Source organism: Rhamphochromis sp. 'chilingali' (assembly GCF_963969265.1).
Source record: "Rhamphochromis sp. 'chilingali' genome assembly, chromosome: 2".
Lineage (NCBI taxonomy): Eukaryota > Metazoa > Chordata > Actinopteri > Cichliformes > Cichlidae > Rhamphochromis > Rhamphochromis sp. 'chilingali'.
Genome location: NC_137930.1, coordinates 42,086,879 through 42,111,252, shown reverse-complemented (window position 1 = coordinate 42,111,252; position 24,374 = coordinate 42,086,879). Strand labels below are relative to the sequence as shown.

The 24,374-nt window shown below is 37.5% G+C and overlaps 1 protein-coding gene across 1 annotated transcript in view; it reads right to left on the bottom strand.

The window, feature by feature from the left end:
- Nucleotides 1–24,374, bottom strand: part of cadps2 (Ca++-dependent secretion activator 2) — a 201,793-nt gene that overhangs the window by 29,235 nt on the left and 148,184 nt on the right. The window contains exons 19-24 of the mRNA XM_080875386.1: nt 21,800–21,941; nt 14,018–14,173; nt 12,262–12,409; nt 3,986–4,000; nt 1,210–1,284; nt 763–846 (exon numbers count right to left, since the gene is read on the bottom strand). Coding sequence (XP_080731512.1) covers nt 763–846; nt 1,210–1,284; nt 3,986–4,000; nt 12,262–12,409; nt 14,018–14,173; nt 21,800–21,941 — 620 coding nt within the window. The remainder of the gene's footprint in view (nt 1–762; nt 847–1,209; nt 1,285–3,985; nt 4,001–12,261; nt 12,410–14,017; nt 14,174–21,799; nt 21,942–24,374) is intronic.

Genomic DNA, 24,374 nt, shown 5'->3' with positions numbered 1-24,374 from the left:
AGTTGATAAAATAAATTGAAAATTTTGTATTGTTCGATACACATGCGTACCGAACCAAAAGCACTGTATCGAACGGTTCAATATCGATACGAGTATCGTTGCACCCCTTATGAATAAAGGCAAACTAAATATTTAGAAAAGAGTGCTTTTCAACAACAGTTTGTTCAGTAACATTCAATGTCTTTTGCATACCTGTCAAAAACCTTTAATTAGAAACTGACACAAGTTTAAAAAAAAGGAACATAATTTAATTTTTGTTTGATATGTATGAATTTCTTTACTTTTTACTGAATTGAGAAATTGTTTTTAAACTCTTAAGTCTTCTATAATTTCAATGGATGTTAAAAAAGCTCATTAACAACTTGATAGCCAAATGCTGGTTTGTTATGTAATCTTTGTTTCTGGTATTGCAGACAGAATAAAGACCCTCCTTATCTTTCACATATGTTTGACACTGTGTGGAAAAAAAGTAACATGCAGATGCAATAGGCTCTATGCAAAGAGCAGCCAACTTTGCATTTACAGGTTGCTTTATTTTCCAGCCAAAACTTGAATGATCTCAATGTGGATGGAGACACAAATATGTGATGAATGGGCTGAACAATAAAACAGCAGGCAGACAGACTCACAGGGAGTTCCACATATTTCGCAGCAGCTTTCAGCTTTCAAGATCTGGTTTCCAGCAAATAACAGGTTGCCTGGATAAGCAGTGAAATAACAGCACAGCACTCCATTTCCAGGAACAAAAACATGGCTACTCACTGTGAAAGACAGGACTGAAGAGAAGAATGTCCCTTCATCATATCTTGAGAGCTTGGAGAGGACACCGTTTAAAACAGCAGCAAACTACAGAGAGGTGGGAGCACAAAAACACTTCTAAGATTAGGTTTCTAGCTGCTTTCTTGAGTCTAGTGAGGAAAGTTATTATCTAATCTTGTTTCAAGATTCTTGGAATATTTTTAGAACAACAAAAATTAGCTCCCCCTTTCTGTAAAATGAAACTCACATTTCTTTAACAAAAAAAAAAAGCATGAAATTAATTAATCAAAGGGAAAAAAGTGTCTAAATACCAAAATCTGGAAAAACAAAACAAACAAACAAAAGCTAGGCTGGGTTATCAAAGAGTATGGTTTGACCCCTCTCCCTACTAAAATATTTTTGAAAAATATACAAAATAATAAAGCGTAAAAGAGTAAAGGTGAGGTTTACCTTTGACACGAGTGATGTAATAATGTCCTTTAATGCCTCGTCAATCAAAACATCAATTTTGGAGTGGTACTGTTGCTGTAGGGATGAGGGTAGGGGGGGACAAAAAGTCACATTATTTATTTGTTATTTTCAGGAAACTGACCAGGCACAGACATAATACAGACTACCCCTCTGCTCTGATATACAACAGTATTGTCTGTGCTGCAAAAGAAATAAAAACCTACAACAAATCCTCACACATGCACCCCTTCCCAGGACAGCCTAGAAAACCTTCCCATCCGTGTAACGCTGCTGTGTTAAGCAGCTAATAGGGTGCATTATGCAGCTGAATAATATGCCCATCTGTGCTGGAAACCTGACGGAATCTGAAGGATACTTTTTGTGCATCTCCCTACAATTAGAGCAGCCTTGTATTCCTCTAAAGCAGTGCTCTAGCTGAGAGGACCAAAGTCTCACACAAGATTCAATTAATCCACTATTTCATGTCTCGTTTGCCACTCCGTAAAAAATAAAATAAAATGAAAAAAAATATATACATATACATATATATATATATATATTTTTTTTTTTTATGGCACCCTTTTCCCTTCAAGGAAGGAGAGAGAAAGAAAAAATGCAGGGGCTGGGCACTGAATGGTAGCAGCAGCAGGGGGGTTCATCTCATAGTGACAATGCCCTTTCACTGGCCTTCTAAAGAACACCCAAATTAAAAATTTCAATCAACAAAGCATACAGATCGCTGACAAATTGCGGGTCCAGAGAGGTCATCGCCAATTTTTTTCCCTTCCAAAAGTCTTCAATATGGCAGCTCTCTTTCAGTGCTCTGAATCTTCCTAGCAAATCTTGAGAACTTTTCTTTTTTCTTCTTCTTACCTCAATTAACACTACTGCTCCTTCCTTTTTCCTACAATGCCTGCCTTAAAAAAAGCAGAGAGGAGGAGAAGAAATTGTTTGGTCTTTGCCATATGCGACACAAAACTGAAAAGAACAATTATATCTTTTAAAAACATTTATTTGCCTGTTGAGCTGTAACTACTGCTGCTACTTCAGCCTTGCGAATTGGCTGAGATCAGAATTAGGTCACATTTTTAATATGAGCCCCCCCCCCTACCCATCCCTCACCATTTAAATGTGCTCAGCAACAGAACAACAGCACATTGATTAGCAATTTCATGGGCTTTGTAAAAGCAAAACTGTTAATCAACCAGAGAAGTCTTTATCAAGGGTGGACTTTTCACAGACTCTGTGTTGCCTTCCAGTCAAACCCCGTTTTCTAAAACGGCAGGATTTGGCACAGAGGGATTTAAGAACGTCCAAACACTTTTCTGGAGATCAGTAGACTCTAAAACTTAAACAGAAAATTGTTGGTTTGGATTCAGTTCATGGGGCTCATTCACAACCCCTACAAGCAACTTAAAAGGGGCCAGTTCACCTCAAAGGTATCAGATTTGGGCAATCACATTTTCATTTGGTAGGTGGTTACCCTCAGGGATACACATTTTCCCCTAGTGGTATGCCAGGGCTAGCATTTAGCATACAGCTGAAGGATGGGTAGACATTCTTCTTCACACTGTTACAAGTTGGAGGTGTATTTTCTTTTAGATGAAAGAAACTAGTTCTTACATGAAGCTGTTTACAACATTCCACCAGTTTTACCGACATACTTTAAAATGGTTTGAATCAATGACTGCAGAAAATATATATTTTCTACAGTCATTGGTTTGTACGGTTAGACCAGGCTTAATTTTGCTAATAGATTAGTCTATTATTATGTTGCTCTTTGTTGTTTGCTGTCTCCTCTGTTTGTTTGGTTTTTTTTTTTGTTTGTTTGTTTTTTTTTCTCCATACAGGTGACCCAGGAGTTCTTTTTTTTTTTCTCTCTCTTCCCCCCCCTTCTCACCGTCTCTTCTCCCCTTTGGTTTTCTTTCTTTCTCTCCCCCTCTTTCTCTCATTCATTCCCCCTGTCCTATTTATTAAAAAAAAAAAAAAAAAAATGACAAAGGATGAACTGAAGCTCTGCCATCACGTAATGTCGCATACTGCTGTTTCTGATGTCATTTAGGAAAAAAAAAAAAAAAAAAAAAAAGATGAAAGAAACTAGTTCTTACATGAAGCTGTTTACAACATTCCACCAGTTTTACCGACATACTTTAAAATGGTTTGAATCAATGACTGCAGAAAATATATATTTTCTACAGTCATTGGTTTGTACGGTTAGACCAGGCTTAATTTTGCTAATAGATTAGTCTAATGCAAAATAGACTGTTTAATTTAAAACCAAACCAAAACTCCCATCTTCAGGTTGGCACTCTTTATTAGTCAAGCTGAAGAATCCTGACAAAACTTCACATTCACATAACACTCAACATCAAAATATTTTCTAGGAAAAAAGGCTAACGTTAATTCAGTTTTTATAATTAGCTGTTTTAGCCGAGTTTTATAAGTTAGCTATCGTCAACTCAAACACCAGAAATATCAAATCTCCTGAGTATGAATATCACGTAATGGTAATGGTACTCTTTCCAGGTACTGCAAAGTTGCAGAACATATTTATTCACTGTGCTTCATATGCTTAAGAGTTTGCAGATAGCAACATATCTATTAACTGACCATTAACCATCAACTGGACAAAATAAATGGCTCAACTTTACAGGGTTCAAAGGAAGCTAAAATAAACTTCTGTTCATTCTTCATCATTTTATTGATGTTAATTTAGATTTCCTAACAAGGAAATGGGAAGGGCTGGGAAGGTTAATGAGGAGGTGGAGGCACTTACCCACTGTCCGTCAATCTGGTGTTCAAACAATGATGAGAAGGAAACATGGATATGAGGGATGGTGGAGAACATGAGACAGAAAAGAAAAAAAGGACAGTAAGCCAAGATTTTCTTATTTTTAGTTTTTAAATGCATCAATTAATGACTTGCAATATTCAACTCATTCAACACATGTCAAACAGATGATGCATATGACGACACTGAAACTGCTTGTGGCCTTTTCATAACATAATTAACATAACAGCCAGAAAAGTAGGTGTAAATGAACTCCAATCCCATCTTTTAATTCCCAAGTTGGAAATATGGCTTGAAAACTGTTTGCGTGCACTTTAAACCAAACACTCAAAATAATTAAGTAAATTAAGTTTTGTAAAGTTTTTTTTTTTTAAACAGTCCTAACTTTAACAGTTTAAGTTCATCTAACATTTTCTTCCATTTGAATTAGTTCATCTTATTATTTTTGACCAACTTCAATGATTTTGCATATTAAATACCTACTACTTAAATATTACATTTAATTTTACTTAGTTATTTCAATTATATGGCAGTCATGTTTGGAAGGTTTTGTTTCCTGGGGTCAATTTGACCCCCAACATAAAATGTAGCAGTCTTTTGTAGCAGTAGCAGCTGGACTGATTCAGATTCTGATAAAAGACCATGGAGTAAAAGTAAGATGTCCTCCTCTTTTATCAGTTGCCCACAGGTTCTTACCCTTCTTACAATGTCCACAAAGTTTAACATTTTTTCTTGTTTTATTTTCATTCTTTTTTTACGCTTTTATTACTTTTTGAAACATTACATTTTTTTCATTTTCCAAATTTTATTTTTATCTGGCAGGTAATTTCCTGTCAAATATGGAGGTCTGCCCACTTGTCTGCTTTTGCTTTTGAAACATGAGTAGGTGTGAAGACTCAGTGAAAGCCCAGAAACAACAATCATAAGATAGCTCTGCATTCATCACTGTTGACCACATTGTTTCTGTGACAGTAAGTATTCAAATTTTCTGTAGATTTCTGTTTTTCAATCCATTTTAGCGAGATGTCAGCAAGGCAGCTCTCACTCAGTGGCACCACAGCCACTTCACCATGTATCTGACTGAGTTCACTGCAGTACCTGAGACAGACTGCTAAGTTTTTAAACTGTAGATAGTATTAAGAAGAAAAAAAACAAATGCCTCAGAATAATACTTGTTTTTTTTTCTTTTTTTGATAAAATGCTTTTCATGGTGTAGAGACATTATACGAAAGTAGAATCTTTCAGTTTAACTGGAAGGAGTTAATATAGAATTCAGAAGTAATGAAAAAGGATAGGAATAATTGTTAGGTGAGTGACATCAGCTGGAAAGAGCAATGAGAGGTTAACCTTTGGTGATAGGACCGTGTACAGAAATCTCAGAACTTTTTTGGAGGAATTTGTTGCTGCACATCTACTCAGTTAAAGCAAAAGATGGCAGCAATCCAGAATTAGTCTTCTTTTGAAAAAACCTTGCAAATTTGTTTGTTCGAGTCTTTGAAAGTCAGAATTCTTGTTTTGTAAAATCAGTCTCTTGCAAAAATAACTAATATTACTAAAACCAAATGTGCTAACTACTTAGGTCAGTCTGATGTACAGTTTACGTTCTTATTCTCACCATAGCAAAGATGCTGGCAGGTCAAAACGTGGAGTACCCCTTACAACTTGTTTGGAGGAAGAAATACTACTGTATGGAGAAGAGCCATAACTATCACCTTATCAATTTATTTTGAGTGGTTTTGCTATATTGTACCTTTGATCTTTTTTCAGTGTAGGGTTTAAACAGAGCATGCCCAACATGTTCTACTACAAAACTTGACAGCTGTGTGATTCAACTCATGACTTCATTCAGATCCATTTGTGGTTTGTTCTCTAAACAATAACAACAAAAATAAGGTTGTAACTAAAACAATAGAGCTTTCAAACATCCTACACAGCAAAAGTTGTTGGGTGAGGCTTAAAGACATAAGGGTATTATGACAATTTGCAGAATAGTCTTTCTCTCATTCATTCATAATGAGCCTGATGAGCCAGATCTGAGATGGTGCAACGCTGTCATCATTGAAAGTAACTTTGTGGAGGTTTCCCAAGAACTGCTGATGAACTTCTTCAGCAATCTCGGTCCTTTAAGATAAAACTAATTTTCATTTCTATTCTATAGTTTACTTTGAAGCAATTGTTTCATCTTCAAAGTTCTGTTGTCCAACAATATTGGCACATTTTATTATGACACTCAATGAAATATTTCAAGTAAGTAGTTTTGAGAATTTGCAACAATCCTGAGCCACAAAACTCAACATGACCATGGTATTCAATTTTCTTCAGTCATATTTGCAACCACTCAACGACACAAGTAAAACATGTAAAACCAGTAAGCTGTAGAAAAGTTTTAAAGAATTTCTTCCTCTTAAAAACTTCAGAGAATGTTCTATTTCTTCATCAAGGTTATTTAGTTATTTAGGCAGACTTCAAAATCCTGACAAAACTGACTGAAACATCTGATGTCAAACTGACATTCGCTGTGTTTGGAAACCCAGGATTCAAGGACAATATATAATCAATTTGTCCCTCTCAAGGAACAGAAAATGGTCAGTTAACTTTTTTCACTGAGGTCTCCATTCAATAAATTAAAAGTCTAAGGCTAAATTAATAATAAAACTATTGGAGATGTAATTTTCAGTAGACAATAACATACATTTTGAGAAAATCAGAAGTCAGAATCGATGTTCTTTGTTTCACCACGTTTGGTTCTCTATTACTGTGACGGTCCGTCTGCACTCACTGGTCGACTAGCTCTTCTGTCTTTCCCACCTCTTATCTCTCTCTCTCTCCTCTGTCGTGTGTATTTGTGTATTCTGGTTTTGGTACAGAGGCAGGACTCTCCAGGGTATCTCGCCTTCTGTGTCCAGACACCTGGTTTAATCACGCACCTGTACGTCTTGATGCATGCTCAATCATCCAGGTCAGTAAATCTCCAAAAGTTGATTCTGTTCATCTAGACGTAGCGTTTTGTGGGAGAAACGTTTCATCACTCATCCAAGTGAAGTCCCAGCCCACTGAAAGAACAATGGGCTGGGAGGTCAGTTCCTCATGGCCATTGATCAGTGGTCTTTGATCAGTGGGCTTTGGTCAGTGGTTGTTAATCAATGGTCATGAGAATTTGCATAATTAAGATTAAGGAACTGACATCCCAGCCCATTGTTCCTTCAGTGGGCTGGTTTCAGTCATTATGCAAATGTACTGTTTATAAGATTGGGGAAACCTGCAGTCAGCTGAGACTGAAGAAGTCACTTGGACGAGTGATGAAACGTTTCTCCCACAAATTGCTACGTCCAGATGAACAGAATCAACTTTTGGAGAGACACGCTCCTGCTCCTGATGTCCTTTCTGTGGTCTCTTCTTAAGGGAGTGGCAGATTTTCAGTCTTACTTGGATTGTTGTCTTGCAACAGTCAGTGCCACCCAGCTCCAAGCCTCGAGTTAATGTTTCCACTAAACTGTGAAAGCAATACTTACCTGTATATTCCCTCTGCTCAGGTTTACCTGTCATGGAGTGGTGAGAAGTCTTGGCCTGGATTTGCTCAAACTGAGGAAACTCGTTGAACTCCTCTGCAAGTTTGAGAATGCTGTAGGGGGATTTTGTAGATGGTGAGGGTATGGTTGTCTCTCCACACATGGGAAGGGTTGTTGTCAATGACCTCTATCCACCTCCTATGGTCCTCCTTGACCTCTTCGATGCCCGTCCCTTCAAGCTGGCTCTGGCAGTGTTGTCCAGAGAATTGTTCCTCAGCCTGAGGGCTGAGTTTCAAGTTTTGATCAGAGCCTATTCTTCACTTGTCATCCAAAGTTTTCGGTTAAGAAAAACCTGGATGGTTTTGGTCACTGTCATTGAGTGAAGGTCTCCAGGTCCTGCTGTTCAAAGATGGACCAGTTCATCAGATCAAAACAATCCTGTAGCTGGAAAAGAGCATCATCTTGCCATTTAATGACCCAGGTACTCAGAGGGGTTTGTTTCCTAGAGGGGGTGTAAGAAGTGTAAGGAGGAGAGAGAGAGGTAGTCAGATTGCCCCAGGTGGGGGAGGGGTGTCACTCTGTAGGGCTGCTTGATGTTATTGTACACATTGGCACAGTGTCGTGTTGATGGAATTTGGGGAGTACAGATTTCAAAGGTGTATTGTTAAAGTTCCCAGAAACAATATGGATGCCCTCCGAGTGCTCACTTTGCGGTTTGTTGAGGATGAGTTGGAGATGGTTGAGTGCTGAGCAAATGGTAGCACTGGGGGGGATATAAACGATGGTAATTATGGCTACCATTCGCTCACGAGGTAGATGAAAGGGCCTGCACTGAATGGACATGGCCTCTAAGTCTGGTGAGCAGTGACTGTCTATAATTCTAGTGCTACGGCACCAGTCCTGAAGGACATAAGCACAGAGCCCACTGCCCCGTCCCTTACAAGAGTCTTTGTAGATCGTAGATTTATTTGGGACTTCGATAATGTTGCCTTGCCTCTAATAAATCTCACCTCAGACAAGGTCTCGTTCCAGTGGAAACCCACAGCTCAGGAATCTTTAGACAGCCTAAGCAATGTTTTGTTGCAGCTCTTCATCTCAGAGGAAGAAACCCTCTTGCCTCTGTCCTGTGTTATCAGTTCTCAGATCAGCTGAAACACTCAGTTTATTTAAATCAAGTTTGAAGACTCACCTGATCTCAGCTGAATTTGAATAAAACACCAAATCCACACTTTTAAGCTTAAATTTCAAAACTTAAATTTTAACTACTGATTTTATATACTGTTCCTTCCTTTTTACTTTTTGTACTTTCAATTTTAAATCATGCTTTTTATTTGTTTTTGTTTTTTAATGTCTCTGTAAAGCACTTTGAATCACCTTGTTGTTGAATTGTACTATATAAATAAACTTGCCTTGCCTAGTATGAAACAATATCTATCTTATAACTTCTGTTCTGGTGGTCATCTTTGGCAAAAGATGTTTGTATGTCCTTGTTTGATCGGTTTTTGGCCAGAATAAGCCATTGAGCTTGCCACCTGCTGGGCTGTTGAGACTCTTTCTTCCTATGCCTGGCTGCCCATTGTCCCATTATCGCTTTGGATTTCATCACTGGCCTTCCACCCTCATCGGGTAATTCACCATCATTAACTGGTTTTCTAAAGCTGCTAATTTCCTTGCTTTGCCCAAGCTTTTATCCACCCTTGAAACAGCCCAGTTACTTACAGAGCACTTCTTCAGGTTACATGGGATCCTTTCTGAGATTGTCTCCAACTTTGGCCAATAGTGCACCTCACGTGTCAGAAAAGAATTCTGTTCAGCACTCGGAACGCAGGTTAGTCTAGCTGATTTCCACCCACAGACAAATGATCAAACCATGCGTGCCAATCAGGAACTGTAGGCAGTTCTCCACTGCATCGCTTCATCCACCTGAAGTTCACAGCTTCAATGTACGGAATATGCCTATAATTCCTCAATTCCTCTACCACCAAACTTTCATCATTCAAAGCGTCAATCGGTTACCTCATCTCTGCCTTGCGGTCAAAGTTGAACTCTGTCCCCTCTATGCAGCACCAACTTTGTTGCTGTTGCAGTTTGTGGAGGTTAACCCTCCTGAGAACAAAGGAACAAAACAATCGTCTGACTGATCAACACTACATCCCTGCGCCATCCAACCAATCATGTCAGAAGGTTTGGTTGCAGTGGCTGTAGCTCAGGAGGTAGAGCAGGCCATCTACTGACCAAAAGGTTGGTGGTTTGATCCCTGGCTCCCCCAGTCTGCATGCCAAATATCCTTGGGTAAGATACTAACCCCAAGTTGCTCTGAGTGTTTTAGTGAATGGGTAAATGTGGCATATTGTGTAAAGTGTTCTAGGAGAGGAGAAAAGTGCTTTATAATAATCAGTCCATTAACCATTTACTATGTGTCTGCAAAAAAATCCTGCTTCACATCAAGTCTAGGAAACTTTAAAGGACTTTGAAATAGACACCCTGTCACTTTCCATTTGACACTGGCACGCAAGATGAAGGTACCCTCATGTGTCTCAGCTCACACCTTTCCTGGGACATTCAAAACTTTTCTAATCATTTTAAAAGTGTTACCAATAAATGCACCGTATTTTATCCCTTTGTGTGAGTCCAACCTGTCTCCCTTGATACTATACAAATACCTGATCAAATTATGTTTCCACTCTGCATTTAATCATTAGTTATTCTTAATCTCTGACTTTGTTCCACAGGGTGTCTTTGTCTTGTCTTCCTCCCCTCATGCCTAACCGGTTGCAGCAGATGGCCGCCCCTCCCTGAGCCTGATACTGTCAGCAATTTCTTCCTATTAAAAGGCAGTTTTTCTTTTTCACACTCACCAAAGCGCTTGCTCATAGGGGGTCATCTAATTGTTGTGGTTCTCTCTGTATTGTACGGTTTTTACCTTATAATATTAATGCCCCTTGGGGCAACTGTTGTTGTGATTTGACACTATATAAATAAGACTGAACTGAACAGAAATGAATTGAACTTGGATGAAGGAACTCCAATTGCCAACAGGAGACCAAGGCTGTTCATTTTCATGTTTTCTAAATGGATTGTTGGTGTGGAACACAGACGGTATAAATAATGGACGTACCTAATGTGACCCACTGGTTTGTTAAGTCCTGTTTTGAAGACTCAAGAAGAGTCTTTATGCTGTTGCTATCTTGGTGTTTTGTGAGTGGGGTTTGACTCTGGTTGTTCAACTACAAGCTTATTGGTTAATGGCTTGCTAATCACAACTCATTTACCAATGAGCAAATTCTAGAAAATCCTCCTTTTCTAAATTTAAAATAATTCAAATTTACAGAAACAATAATGAAATGCCCCACATTCTTGCAAATTACTTGAACATGAAAACTTGAAAATATGAAACAGAGTAGCAGTAACAGTCTGAGTAGATGTTATTTACAAAGCTGGTATACAAAGGATGCAGACAGGAATTTATTGTGTGTCTGCTGGAAAAAAAATTACAGGAGATGTTTTTCAACAGCAGAGGGCTGGTGGAAGCTGAAGAATTGAGGAAGCTTAAGGTTAAGAGAACAGTGAGTCTAGCTTTCTGTCAAGATTGCCAACAGCCAAGGGTTTTGCTCTTCATGATGCCAAGGCCCCTGCCTCACACAGACTCCACAGTTATCCATTTAATAGCCTCTGACAGTTTCAAGTGAACATGAATACACCTGAACTTCCCTTTTGCTGGGTGTTTGGTAGAAAACTTTAGTGGCTGATCTGACAATTTGACTCAACCTTTTCAGACTAAAGCCAGAAATAAAAGACTGCTAAGGTTTGTTAAAAGCTCACTCACTTTCACTCTGTAGGGAAAATTGATGGTGAGCTGTGAGATTGAAATGGAAAAATATAAATAAAGCCATCTAAATAAGTGATTTAATCTGATATTCAAACCAGGACTAAATTTTCCACAGACATTTCTGATCACAATCAGTAAATTTCAGAGTGACTTCTGCAAGTGAGCTGGGACATGGTTAAACTGAGCATCTGAATTAACTCAATTAAATTATCCCACTTAGAACTGTTATAAAGGAAACTATCCACCAAGACCAAAACGACTTTGTAGCAGACTGTAAATATGTTTATGTCTGAGGTAAAATTGGACATTATAACACATGAGTGGATTGGTGACTCACGTTTTGTTAGCTGACTTACTTGTGGCTATTAGAGGAACTTTACTGGCACGTTTACATTAGTTTTTAACACTTGGTTTTGACCTGGCTAGGACACCGTTAGCTATCAAACATGTTTCCAGTTGGCTAGTCAGCCACCGAAACTCACCAGCTAGCCCAACAAAGTCACTAATTTAACATCACATTACACAGGATAAGATAATAAAGCCAACACGCGTTCATTCTGAAACCATGACTTGGTTTCAAAGTAAAATCAGCATGACTGGAATTGGAGCCACTACCAAACTGATTTTTCTGTCACAGCAGGAAAAAACTTTTAACAATCCCATCATTATAATATGTAAGAAAGCATATTAAAGTGGCAGACTGTTGTTTATTTATTTTTTGTTTTTGTTTTTAAAGAAAACCACAGGAGGACACAAAAAGAATTACATTAATAAAATGCAAAATGTTCTTTCAGAGATTTTCTCATATTAACAATATATTCTTATATTATTAAGTGTAATGACAGTAATAACCCCTTTTGTCATTGGCTAATAACTTCAAATGTAAATTTGATCCAACAGAACTACAATTATAAATAGTTTACCTCCTGTTCGCTGTCCAGCACACAGAGTTTGGAGCATTGGTTTTTGGCATCAATCAGCACGTTGAACATGGTGCAAACTGACAGTGGTAGAAGGGAGTCTGTTGACTTACACACTTTCTGCATTTTGGCATCAAATGCAGATTTTGTTCTACAGGACAAAACAGAAAAAAATGTTTAAACTGTGTTAGTCTTTTCCATTAAGCAGTGACACATGTTTGTGGATGGTTACATTTAGGTAAACTAAAACAATTTAGCCATTTTATGATCGACTGAAGTAAAGCACTTTTCAAAAGAAAAGCTTTTATATTATCAGGTAATAAATTTTTTTGGTTATATACATTTAATGCTGTCTTCTATCTTTTTAAATAATCCGATGAACACATAGAAGGTAGTACTTGAAATTTAGGCCTCATTCACAATTCAATTAAGTTCAATTTTATTTATACAGTGCCAAATCACAGCAACAGTTGCCTCAAGGTGCTTTATATTGTAAAATAAAGACCCTACAATAATACAGAGAAAACCCCAACAATCATGACCCCCTATGAGCAAGCACTTGGCAACAGTGGAAAAGAAAAACTCCCTTTAAACAGGAAGAAATTAGATAGATATGATTCAAACCACATAAAAAGATCATTTATAACCTTCACAACCTGACTGAAACTCTTCAAATAAGCCATTCCTCTGCAGATGTTCAGTAACCATTTTACAACTAATCTTTCAAAAACAAAAACAAAAAACAAACAAAAAAACAAAAGGCTGGTGATTGGCCTTTAATAAGACAGCTGGGTCAACTGATGGATTTCTTAGTAATGGTTTAATTATTGCTAGCTTGAAGATCTACTGACAAGATATGAAATATTTATTTTACATTTATGCAAGAGATGTCCCAGGGTAGAAGTGAAACCAGGATTGTGCAGTAGCCTCTCGCCATATTGCTCACTTGCTTAGAGCCCAGTGAGTTACAATAAATAAGTATTGAAAAAAATAAATATCACTGCCAACAGTTGAGTTATGTGCAGGGAAAAATAAGACAAAATGACAGAAAAAAATAAATGTAAATCAAACTTCTTTTTAAATTGCATGGTTCATGTCCCTTTAAAGATCATAAATTTTACTTTTGTGAAGTAGTTGAACGTTTTTGTAAAGTGATGGATGTAGCCATCATGAGCTTTCTTTTTCGAAGTTCCATCAAATTCCCATCTTTTTCCACTGAGAATAACACATCTGTTTGTGACTTCATATTGTCTGACAACATCCTCCTAAATTAAATCTGATCTTTAATATCTGATATTATGTTTTCCATATATACCAAAAGTATTCAGTCACCCATCTAAATCATTGAATTCAGCTGTGCCAATCACTTCCATGGTCACAGGTATATAACATTAAGCACCTAGGCATTCAGACTGTCTCTACAAAAAATTGTGAAAGAATGGGTCGCTTTCAGGAGCCATTCCTGTTGATGGTTAAGTACCTCACAAATGTACTTTTGGAAGAATGGTCAAAAATTCCCATAAACATACTGTTAAACTTTGTGGAAAGTCTTCCTAGAAGAGTTGAAGTTGTTATAACTGCAAAGGATGGGCCAACGTCATATTAAACCTTATGAATTAGGATGTCACTCAAAATCATATGCATATGAAGGCAGATGAGTGAATATTCTGGTAATATAGCTTATGTCTAAGCAGGTCCTATCATGCATCGTGTTTATCTATTTCCTATGAAGTAATTAAAGGTGTTTGTGCAGTCTGACCTTTTGACGCAGGCCTCCATCATGTCACTGGCCATCAGTTTGAGTCTTTGCTCCAGATGCTTTGCAAACTCTGGTTCTGGCCAGTGAAGGTCCATCACAAACATTTGTAGAGTGTTCAGCTTCCAGAACAAATCCTCTGAGGTAGCTGAACCATTGCTGCGTGAAAGATTGAGGGGGGTTAATAACTGAAATGGACTCCAACGACAATGAATACAAGCTCTAACAAGCTTGTAAGTTTTCCGCTGGCCCAACAGGTTCTTTTATAATTCACTTTTGTTTTAACAACTCTGTAGTACTGTATTTAGAAAAAGGTGTATGAAGTGCAGGAGACTATGAACAGAGCATGAAGTGGATATCTCAGTGATCTCAGTGGATAGACTGAAAGCCAACTTAACAACGATTACTAGAATAAATTATTTTCAGCATAATGTACCAGATAAACAACTTTAATGAAATACATGTTTTACATCCGCAAACTTAATTTCAGTGATCCACATTTCCTGTTGATGGTCATTCTTAACTTGACTGTATTTTTATTTTATCATTACTTTTAAAAAAGAAATGTTATTGTACTCATAACGTACTAATAGTTATTTATATGCTGAAGAACAACACTTTATTTGTAAATGAGTCTAGCAGAGTAAACTGTGCTTTCTAGACACTTTTAGGACTCAGTGTGTGTAGAGCCTGAATTATTATTTGACAGGAAACACATACACTGGCTAAATAGCGGTAACTGATTAAATATTTAAATTTAACCAAAAACCAAAGTCCAACTTTCTTGGATGGCCTGGTATAGTTAACTGCTTAAAAAGTTATTTTTATTTGTTAGGTAATTTCATAAGAATTACCTAAGCCTGCAGTTCTCCATTGCATCTAGTGTGTGTTTTTGTGTGTGTGTGTGTGTGTTTTTGTGTGTGTGTGTGTGTGTGTTTTTGTGTGTGTGTGTGTGTGTGTGTGTGTGTGTGTGTGTGTGTGTGTGTGTGTGTGTGTGCTTATATCTATGGACTCAAATCAGGGTCACAAAGAATCTCCAGCACCAAAGTCAATCCTCAGAGGGAATGGTAGAACTAACCACAAGTCTCAGCTGCCAGATCTCTTTTAAAAAAGCAAAGACGCACATCTGGGATCATTACATCAAAGCAAGCAGATATAGCTGCCAAAAAACCTTAAGTTCAGAAAAGGAATGACCCCTACTTACAGCTCCTGCAGCAACATCAAAACATACACAACACAGTGCTAGAACAGACAAATGTGTGGTACAGACCACTAGTGGATGAAGTCCTTATTCTTTGGGTGATTTCCATGAGTCTTAAAACGGAGACCCTTAGCTATCAAATCTGACCTTGAAACAGATAAGCATGCAGCTACCTACTTACTTAATTCTTAATACAACAGGACAAGTGGACAAAGCAAGGTCCATAAAGACACAGGTGAGTGTGTTTGATGTAGAAAAATCTGACCGGCTTGGCTTTAACCTGAAAGAACACCTTTGGGATGAATTAGAATGTCGACTGTGAGCCAGCCCAAAAATGTGCTACTGGAAGAATGCTCAAAAATTCCCATAAACACTCTCCTAAACCCTGTGGATGGCCTCCCCAGAAGAGTTTAAGCCATTATAACTGCAAAGGGTGGGCCGACATCATATTAAATCCTGTGGAATAATACTTTTGTTAATGCAGTGGTCCCTCGCTATAACGCGGTTCACCTTTCGCGGTCTCGCTGTTTCACTTATTTTTATTTTTGAGCAATTTTGCATGCTTTTTTTTTTTCTTACAGCACATTGTGTTCTGCATCCTGATTGGCTGTAGACTATTGTCAATCAATCTTGTGCCATGTCTCCTGTACAGCACAGAATGCGTTCAGCTTGTTATATTTACATAAATCTTCTATCGCTAGCAGTGTGACTCTGAAGTGCTGCACTGTATGTTTATAAGTTTTCTCCCCAATGTTCATGCCTGTCTGAGAAAAGTATATAGTGTGTAGTGTGGGGTTTAATAGCTTTAAAACATCTATAATAATTGAAAAAATAAAGTTGGCTACTTCACAGATTTCTCATATCGCGGGTTATTTTTAGAACGCAACTCCCGCGATAAACAAGGGACCACTGTATATCATATGATATCATGTATGCATATCTCATGTAACATGTATCATAAGAGCTTAGCATCTCTGGGTATTCTGCATCTGTTGTGGTTCTTTAATAGGTTCTGCTAGTTTGTGTGTTGATCTGTTCAGCTTCAACACACTGCCAGGCTGAAACAGAGACAGGCGGACACTTCCCGACATTCTCCCCTGTGCACAGGTTGCACAGCAACACATGGTAAATGCTTACTGACATAGAAGTGTTCAGTGCCCAGCTAGACTGGAGTGGGGAGGGTGGAGGATGGAGGAGCAGAGAGAACAAAGGTGACGGGGGTTAAAACGACCACCTCTCACAACCTCACTTTTCTCACTTCGCCTTTAAAAGACTGTTACCTTAACAAGTGGCACACAGGAATACATGCTTTGGGCCGAGTCCGTAGTGCAATTAAATGCTCAGTGGTTATCCCCCTCATGTCTAATTAGTGGTGCTCGTCTCTGACTGTGCTCTGCCATACTCCCTGGGGAACAGAACAATCCCACTCACCAGTCTGTGCTCATTAATGAAGTGCCAGCTTTTTAGTTTCTCTTTTTTTACGGATAGGGGAGGGCCAAGTAAAGTGAGCTAGAGGAAAATTGTGGTCTATGTTGTGGGAAAGACTGGGGGAGTAAGAATGAGGAGCCTTTTTAAGAAACACACCCTCAACCAGACCCCCCCACCACGCAATATGTCCACCAATAATGTCAGCTCTAATGCAGACTCTACAGACAGACACACACAAATACTTTGCAATAATTAAAGAAAACTAGACTAGACATGCAATTTCACAGATGAAGGTGAACCCACAGTACAACTACAGTCTTAATTCATCATTTTCTAGTGCTCATGCTGAACCTTAAACATCATCTTATGTGTAGCAACACAGTCAAACACATTCAGTCCATAATATACATAAAAGAAAGAGAAGGTAGTATCTGCAATTAAGGTGAACATTTGCCTCTTTTATTCAATTAAACCACTATTTCCAGGCCACATTTGAAGGGAAGTTTGTTTATTTTAAAAAGAATCATTGTCAATAACGGATTTTTATCTGGAGGTAAATTAGATAAAATAATGGACAAATCATTCACTTCTATTTAGGGATTATAAGTTGCACTTCATTGTTTTTCTAAGCTTAGCAGCTGCATCACTTTTCAAATCATAAATGATGGACATAATCACCATGAGTTTTTCAGATGAAATTACTTGTAGTCCCCCTCTTTTTAAGTCAGGCATGTAGTGCATATATAATGCAAGTCATGGCTTGATTTTTTTTTTTTTTTTTTGCAGTGAATGGCCAAAGGTTATAGGGACAGCTACTTTAAAGATAGTCCTCATATTCTGTATGTTGAAATTTTTTTTAAGTATATTTCTAATAAAATGCCAACTGGAGAACAAATATAATCCAAACTGTAAAATCAGGACAATCATGTTGATTTTCTGCATATTTTGCCACATAATCACTATTAAAAAAAATTTTGAGGTAAAGAGAAGCATACAGGTTTTCTCACATAATCTTTTTTCTTAATCTACATCACATAGATTCATTCCTTGCAGGCTGCAGCAGAAAATTGAAGGTTTGTGTTGTTATTACACTGATACTTAAAACACTGAGGCATGCACAGTGCAAAGCATAAAGACTCAACACACATGAGGGACCTTTAGCTATATCACTGTAATCTCTCTGAGGGACAGAGTTTTATCTGAAACCACAAACCTCACACTCATGCTGAGCCCAGCTCATTCAGACAAGAAAGAAAAGTACATACTTCTAAAGTTCACTCTCTGAGACGAGGAGTAAATGGCAAAGTTTTTGTGTCTCTGAGGAGAAAGAACACCTGTGTGTCTTGTCACATGGCTACTCTCTGTTGGTCATTGGACAGAATGTAAGTTTGGGACACTGCAGTTGCTCCACTTTTCTGGTCACAGTCTACAGTCAGCCTTCTATTGCTTTAGCGTAATGATGTCAGGCTCCAACATGAGCATGCTACTATTAGCTTTCAGCTTCTTATCAAAATATTGCTAAAAACAAAAAAGAACGTTAAGCGACTTTCTAAATTTTAAAACCTTTTAAACACAGCTTTCTGACACAAACGATAAAATAAACCATCAGCTATCTTGGTGTGTTCAATTAAAATTAGACAGTGGAGCATTTAACATGGACCTTCTGTACCATCTCCATTTAGAATTTACTAGCATGTTGATTGGCTGTGTTAAAGCAAAGCAATAGACAAAGCAGACAGCTCACAATTCAAGTCCTGTGACAGAATGTCGACCTGTCCATGGAGTACACCCCACGGCTTTTAAGAGGAAGAGAATGGATGGATAGCAAGTTTTGGATAATTCAGAACATTTGCACACCACTAGTCCAGAGCCTCTGAGATCCCCATCCACCCATCATCGTGTTGGGCAAGTTACTTTGAAAAAGTAATTAATTGTAGTTACTTGTTACTTCTTCAAAGAAGTAACTGAGTTACAATATTCTAAAAGTAATTAATTACTTGTAAAGTAACTAAAGTAACTAAAGTAAGTAAAGTAAAAAAAACAAAAAACGTTTAACCCTCTGGGGTCCAGGGTATAATTGGCCATTTTTAACTACTTTTGATGTTTCCTCTACATTTTATCTTTAAAGACTATTTACTTTGCCTTGTTTGGTATCATCCTTTAAAGCACAACCTCACGTGTTTGAATTTACAGTTAAGTTTTCATTTTGACATACTGTACTAACACAATTGATCTAAAATCAGACAAAAAACAAAATCAGAGTAGAAAAAGTTATATTTTTTACTGTAACAACCACAAACATGTTTAATGAATCATATTTCATAACTTCAAATGCAAATATAAATTGTCAATTTAAAATCCTATGCACAAGTTTTGCAAACAAAGTTATTTGCAGCCATTTACCTTTTACCTTGATTTTTTAAATAACCATTTCAAACTATTTACAGAACAATCAGCTGTTCTGCATTCAATAAGATGCCACAAATTATTTGTGCCACTCCAAATATTTCTGTCCACTATAAAGGAGAACATCACAGCCTGATACCTGCAGGTCTGACAGCAGCAGGTGTATCACTCCTTTTTCTACCTGGAGACAGCAGGTTCATTGTTCTGACACACAACACAAAACTATCCACAACACTACACACTAACTACACAAGACAACACATTAACTACACACTCCAAACACACTAAACGTCACAAATCTCTCACATCTCAAAACTCACTCTCTCTCTTTTCTGCTGTCTTTCTCTCTCTCTCACTTCTAAAACTTCCCCTGCTTTTTTAAAAATTTGTTGCTCATAAGCAGAGAGCGCTTGCTACGCTGTCCTTAGACAGTAAACATCAGAGATGGGCAGTAACGCGTTACTGTAATCTGATTACTTTTCTCAAGTAACGAGTAAAGTAAGGGATTACTATTGCAAAAACGGTAATTAGATTACTGTTACTTTCCCGTAGGAACGCTGCGTTACTAAAACCGTGATTTTTTGCGAGAGTGTCTCATGACAGTGACGTAAGCGAGTGCGACGTTCGTGACAACAGCTGTGTGCAGATCAACAATGGATCATATATCGAGTGCGGGAGAGAGTATGAGCGTGCAGCGTTTAAAGCGTGGAAGTACTGACCTTACTTTGAGTTTGATTCCATAAAAAGTGACAAAAACATTAGCGTCCGTTGTGCGTGGGAAGAAAACTTCTTTTTACAGCGAAAAAAACCCCTAAACTTCCAAACAAGCACCGAGTGCGCAATGACGTAATGGGAAATTCACAGAGAAACTCGCAGATTCTTCAACTGACCGCTGCGACACACCTGCACCAGGGTAAACCTCCGCCTACCGCAGTCCTGCTTTACAGGTGAAAATAGAGCAACAGGACCGCTGAGTCTTTGACTTTATTTATGTTCTGCTGTGTTTTACTTGCATCTATTTGAAAGACTGAGTGTAAACACAAAAAATATTTTATTTTATGTGCTGGAATGTGCAGAAAATAGGTTTAAATGTTAAACTAATTTTTTCAAGTCAGAGAATGTTGCATATAATTTAATTTTTGCTTGATGCATAAAGTTAAAAGATTAAAACTAATAAAACAAGTTTTAAAAAGAGACTTTTCCATTTGATTACATTTTGTATGATGGATTATGTAGAAAAAGTAGAATTGGGTAAGCTGAACACAGCTTCAACCGTCTGTTTGTTGAAAAATAGTAACGGACCACGTTTTCTTGTTAGTAACTGTAACGGCGTTGTAACGATAGGAACAGTAATTAGTTCGATTACTCGTTACTGAAAAAAGTAACTGTGTTATTCCCATCACTGCCCATCATACATATGTGTTGCCATACAGCGGCCCCAACCAGGCAGTTGCAAAGAAGATTGGTATCTGCGGAAGCTTAAGGGGGAAGGCTGGCTACTTTATGCAGAAGAAAGCTTGCTAGATTGTCTGTTAATGATCTGCCAGGTCAGAGTAAGTGCAAGGTTCATCAACGGCAAAAAAAGAAAATGTCAAAAGGATATAATAGGTGAAGAGAGAAAGAAGAAACACTGAGTGTAAAAGTAGGCGTCCTTTTCCGCAGCACAAATACAAACCAGAATAGCAGCTACTTGTTTTGTCGGCAACATCTGATGAAATCAAAGAACAATAAAGAAGAGTCACTGCTCACTTCTATTCATGCCATTTTCTTTCACTACAGATGCTTTTTGTCAAAGAGGGCAGTGTGTCCTTGCTGTTTGTGTTCACTTCCATCCTAGCTTATTATTTAGTTTCGATGATAACACATCAACAATCATTATTGCTGATAGCAAACAAGTAAAATGACAATACTTCTTCTTTCATAGGAAAACTGAAGAAAAAATATCATATAGAGCAAAAGCAGAACTCAGATAAAGAATGGGAGAAAAAACAGAGGCTTCTGTTCAAGCTGTTTTCTTTGCCACAGTTCCTCCCAGGCAAATTTACGTGTACTCACTCCTTCGCTTTTACTTTAAATGCCATTCTAAAGCTTTTAAATTTGCTATGATTAAAGTGTAAACTGTTTAACAATAATTCAAAGAAGTAATCACAGTATGGAGGAACCATCTCATGTTTATACTCTTTATATATAATGGCTAATATAACTTAATTTCACAAACTAGGTATACAGAAAGGAATTTGTAGATCACCGGACTTGAGAATCATGAATCCACAGAGAAATAACAGCCTAGAATTTAAATATGAAGTTGATGCTAAATGCACATTTAGAAGTCCATGTCTCAAAAGTAAAATCCAAATTTCTGGTTGAGAAAAAAAAACCAAAACACTTTTAGTTTTAAACATTGTAAAAAAGTTGCCTATCAACAGGTTTTTGGATCTGCACAAATACTCCAACACCACTGTTTGCAGGAGGTCAGAGGTTCAAGAGAACATTTGCAAGACTGAATGCATGTCACCTTTAAAACACTGTAAAGAACAAAACACATTTGTAGCAAAGAAGCAAAATTTCATGAACACCTGACGAGGGCATGTTAATGTATTAGTGAAATATTTAAGATATTTGTTGTTTGATATTTTCACTTTTCATGTAAAAAGCTCAGTAGGAATATAAACTTTTGCATAATAAAGAAGAAACTCAAGGAGTATTTTATGCTTATAAGCATAGTGACGGATTACATGGGTGAGCCTTACTTGACAGGCTGCCAGGTTTCCTTCTGGAAGCTGCGGTGGATTGACTGAGCAATGGCCAACTCCATTAGATCAATGTATCGTACCACCAGTGGGATGTACAGGTCTTGGAGGTGTTTGTGGAACATCCCATTGCACAAGTGAGCTGTTTGGGGGGGGGATGAGAAAAATGTTATAACTATGTGGACTTTCTGTTCACATTAACAGTCATTAGATGGATTGAGCCCGCAAAGTCTCATTTCAAACTTCAAAATAGTTTTTAGCTTTTTAGCAGGTTTCCAGTCCTCACGACTGAAAATGTGCTCTTCTGGATTAAAGTAAGGAATAAGACAAAACAGAAATGATTAAAGGTTATTCAATAGTCAAATACAAGTTTTCTGGGATAAAAACAAACAAATAAACATTAAAAAATCCACAAAAATTTAAGCTAAGACTGAGTATTTATTTTGTTTATGGTTGAGATTATTACTTCAGATATAAGAAACGTGATGGATTTTACTTCTGATATTGTTCTCTCTCACACACAGTATGCTACTATTTTTCATTCTTGCCCTTTATTAACTTCGCTTAAATTTCAGTGTAAGCTTTAGCGACACCTAAATTACTACTTGTTTAAAAGTGTAGAAGTTATTACGCAACCATTGTAATATGACAAATCCATTCATGCATTGCTTTTCTGGTGTTACAGCAGCCACATCCAGTCTTCATATGGAGACTGGGAGAGCTGTTGGCATTGGGATATTTTAGCCAACAGTGTGGCTCCAACTTTACATTAAGAGTTTTTGTTTTCTTATGTGACATTTCCTAATTGGACAAGCTGATACAGACATTTTACCCAAATTAATATCTATTTGATAAATTCTAAAAGTTTAAATTAAAAAGCTTCACTAAATTCAAATGTATACTCTAGAAGGTCTACACGTCTTTTATCAAATGTCATTGTGTCCACAGGTGTTCCTATTATCACTCCATTATCCCCCATTCAAACTGTAATGGTGGGTTTTGGAAAGACAGATAAATCCCTGCAGACAGTCGACAGTCCACAGTGAGGAGAGACAAAGATAAGGTGTTGGTGAGAAGCAAGCAAGCTGGTCTCCCAGGACTTCATTAGTTTTAATTCCTCTCACTCTGCTCCATCATGATGAACACTAGCCTTTTTGCCCACTAGAGAGTAGAATCCACCTCCCTCACGAAAGCTTGTCACATATGACAATCAAGTGAGCATTTAAATAATCTGCAACCGAGAGATAATACACACGCTGAAGAAAATACTTAGAAATCAGCCGACCAGTGAGTATTGCAGAGGATTTGTTGTCCAAAAAAACAATGATGTGAATGATTAAAAACAACGACATATTATATTTTTGTGAAGCTTTGAGAAAGCGATTCATAAATAAACACTCTTGTCCATCAAATCGTTTTTTCCCTCTTTTGTTTGTGAGCTGCAGCGTTTTCAGTGATTGGGACTAAAACTAATCAAACCAATCCCTTACCTCTCACTTCAAGCATAATTATCAGAAGGAAGACCTCATTTGTGCAAACAGTGAAAACTATGATTTCGCTCATACTCTGTTTCATCTTTTTCTATTGCCTCGTTACACTCCAAATCAAGTTGGCTAATGTTGTGACACTTGGAATAATTATGGTACAAACAGAAGATGGTAATTAGAAAGAATGCAAGATATGAGCCACAGAAAAGAGATTTGTGGTTTCTATGCATAATGAAACACTGAGTCTTTATTCTCAACACCGCCCTTGGGCTGTCTATCTGCCTGCCTGTCTGTTACTGTATTTGAGGTATTTTGGCATCCACCATGTTAAATATTGCATCTTGCCAAATCTCTGCTGGCTTGAAGACAAAGCTGAGGGAGGGTTTGAAAGGAGAAACACAATGAGCCAATTAGATTTTTTCTCCAGCAGTCAAATGAAATATTTACAGTGAAAGAAAGTTTATCAAGGAAGAGAATTCAATATTTACAGTGAAGTACAGTTCATTGCGGTAGAAAATGTTAACAAAATCTCAGGAATAAAAGTGCAACATTTATGTTTGTCATAATTTGAATTCTCCAGGTTCCCCTTTTAGGGAGTTTTCTTTTTCCATTGTTGGGACTTTGACATGAAACCTACATTCACATAACTTGGGTATTAATAAACTTCCCATTAGCTGCAACTTATTCTTTAGGAATCATGACAAAGCAAAAAAATTAGAAAGTATTATTAAACTGGATCTGTTCCTCTCATGTCTTGCTCTACTTGTTTGCTCTTAGACGGTGCTAGAGTAGCTTTGCACCAGTCACAGTGCAAAACAACCCTTATTTAACATGCAGAACTAAGTTTGTTGTGAAGAGGGAACTAAGTGCCAATATGAAAACAGCAAATGAAGTATAACAGAGAAGCATCATGCTTTGTTGGTTGCTTTAGATAAATTTACCAATGATTACTAGATGCTGCTCACACATTCTATCTGCCACCACCACTACTTTTGGAACTTGTTGAAATGTGGGCTTGTTCCCTTAGTGTACCAAGGCAGAACAGGTCTGGCAGCAGCACTGCTTAGTGGAAAACAGGCATTTGACAT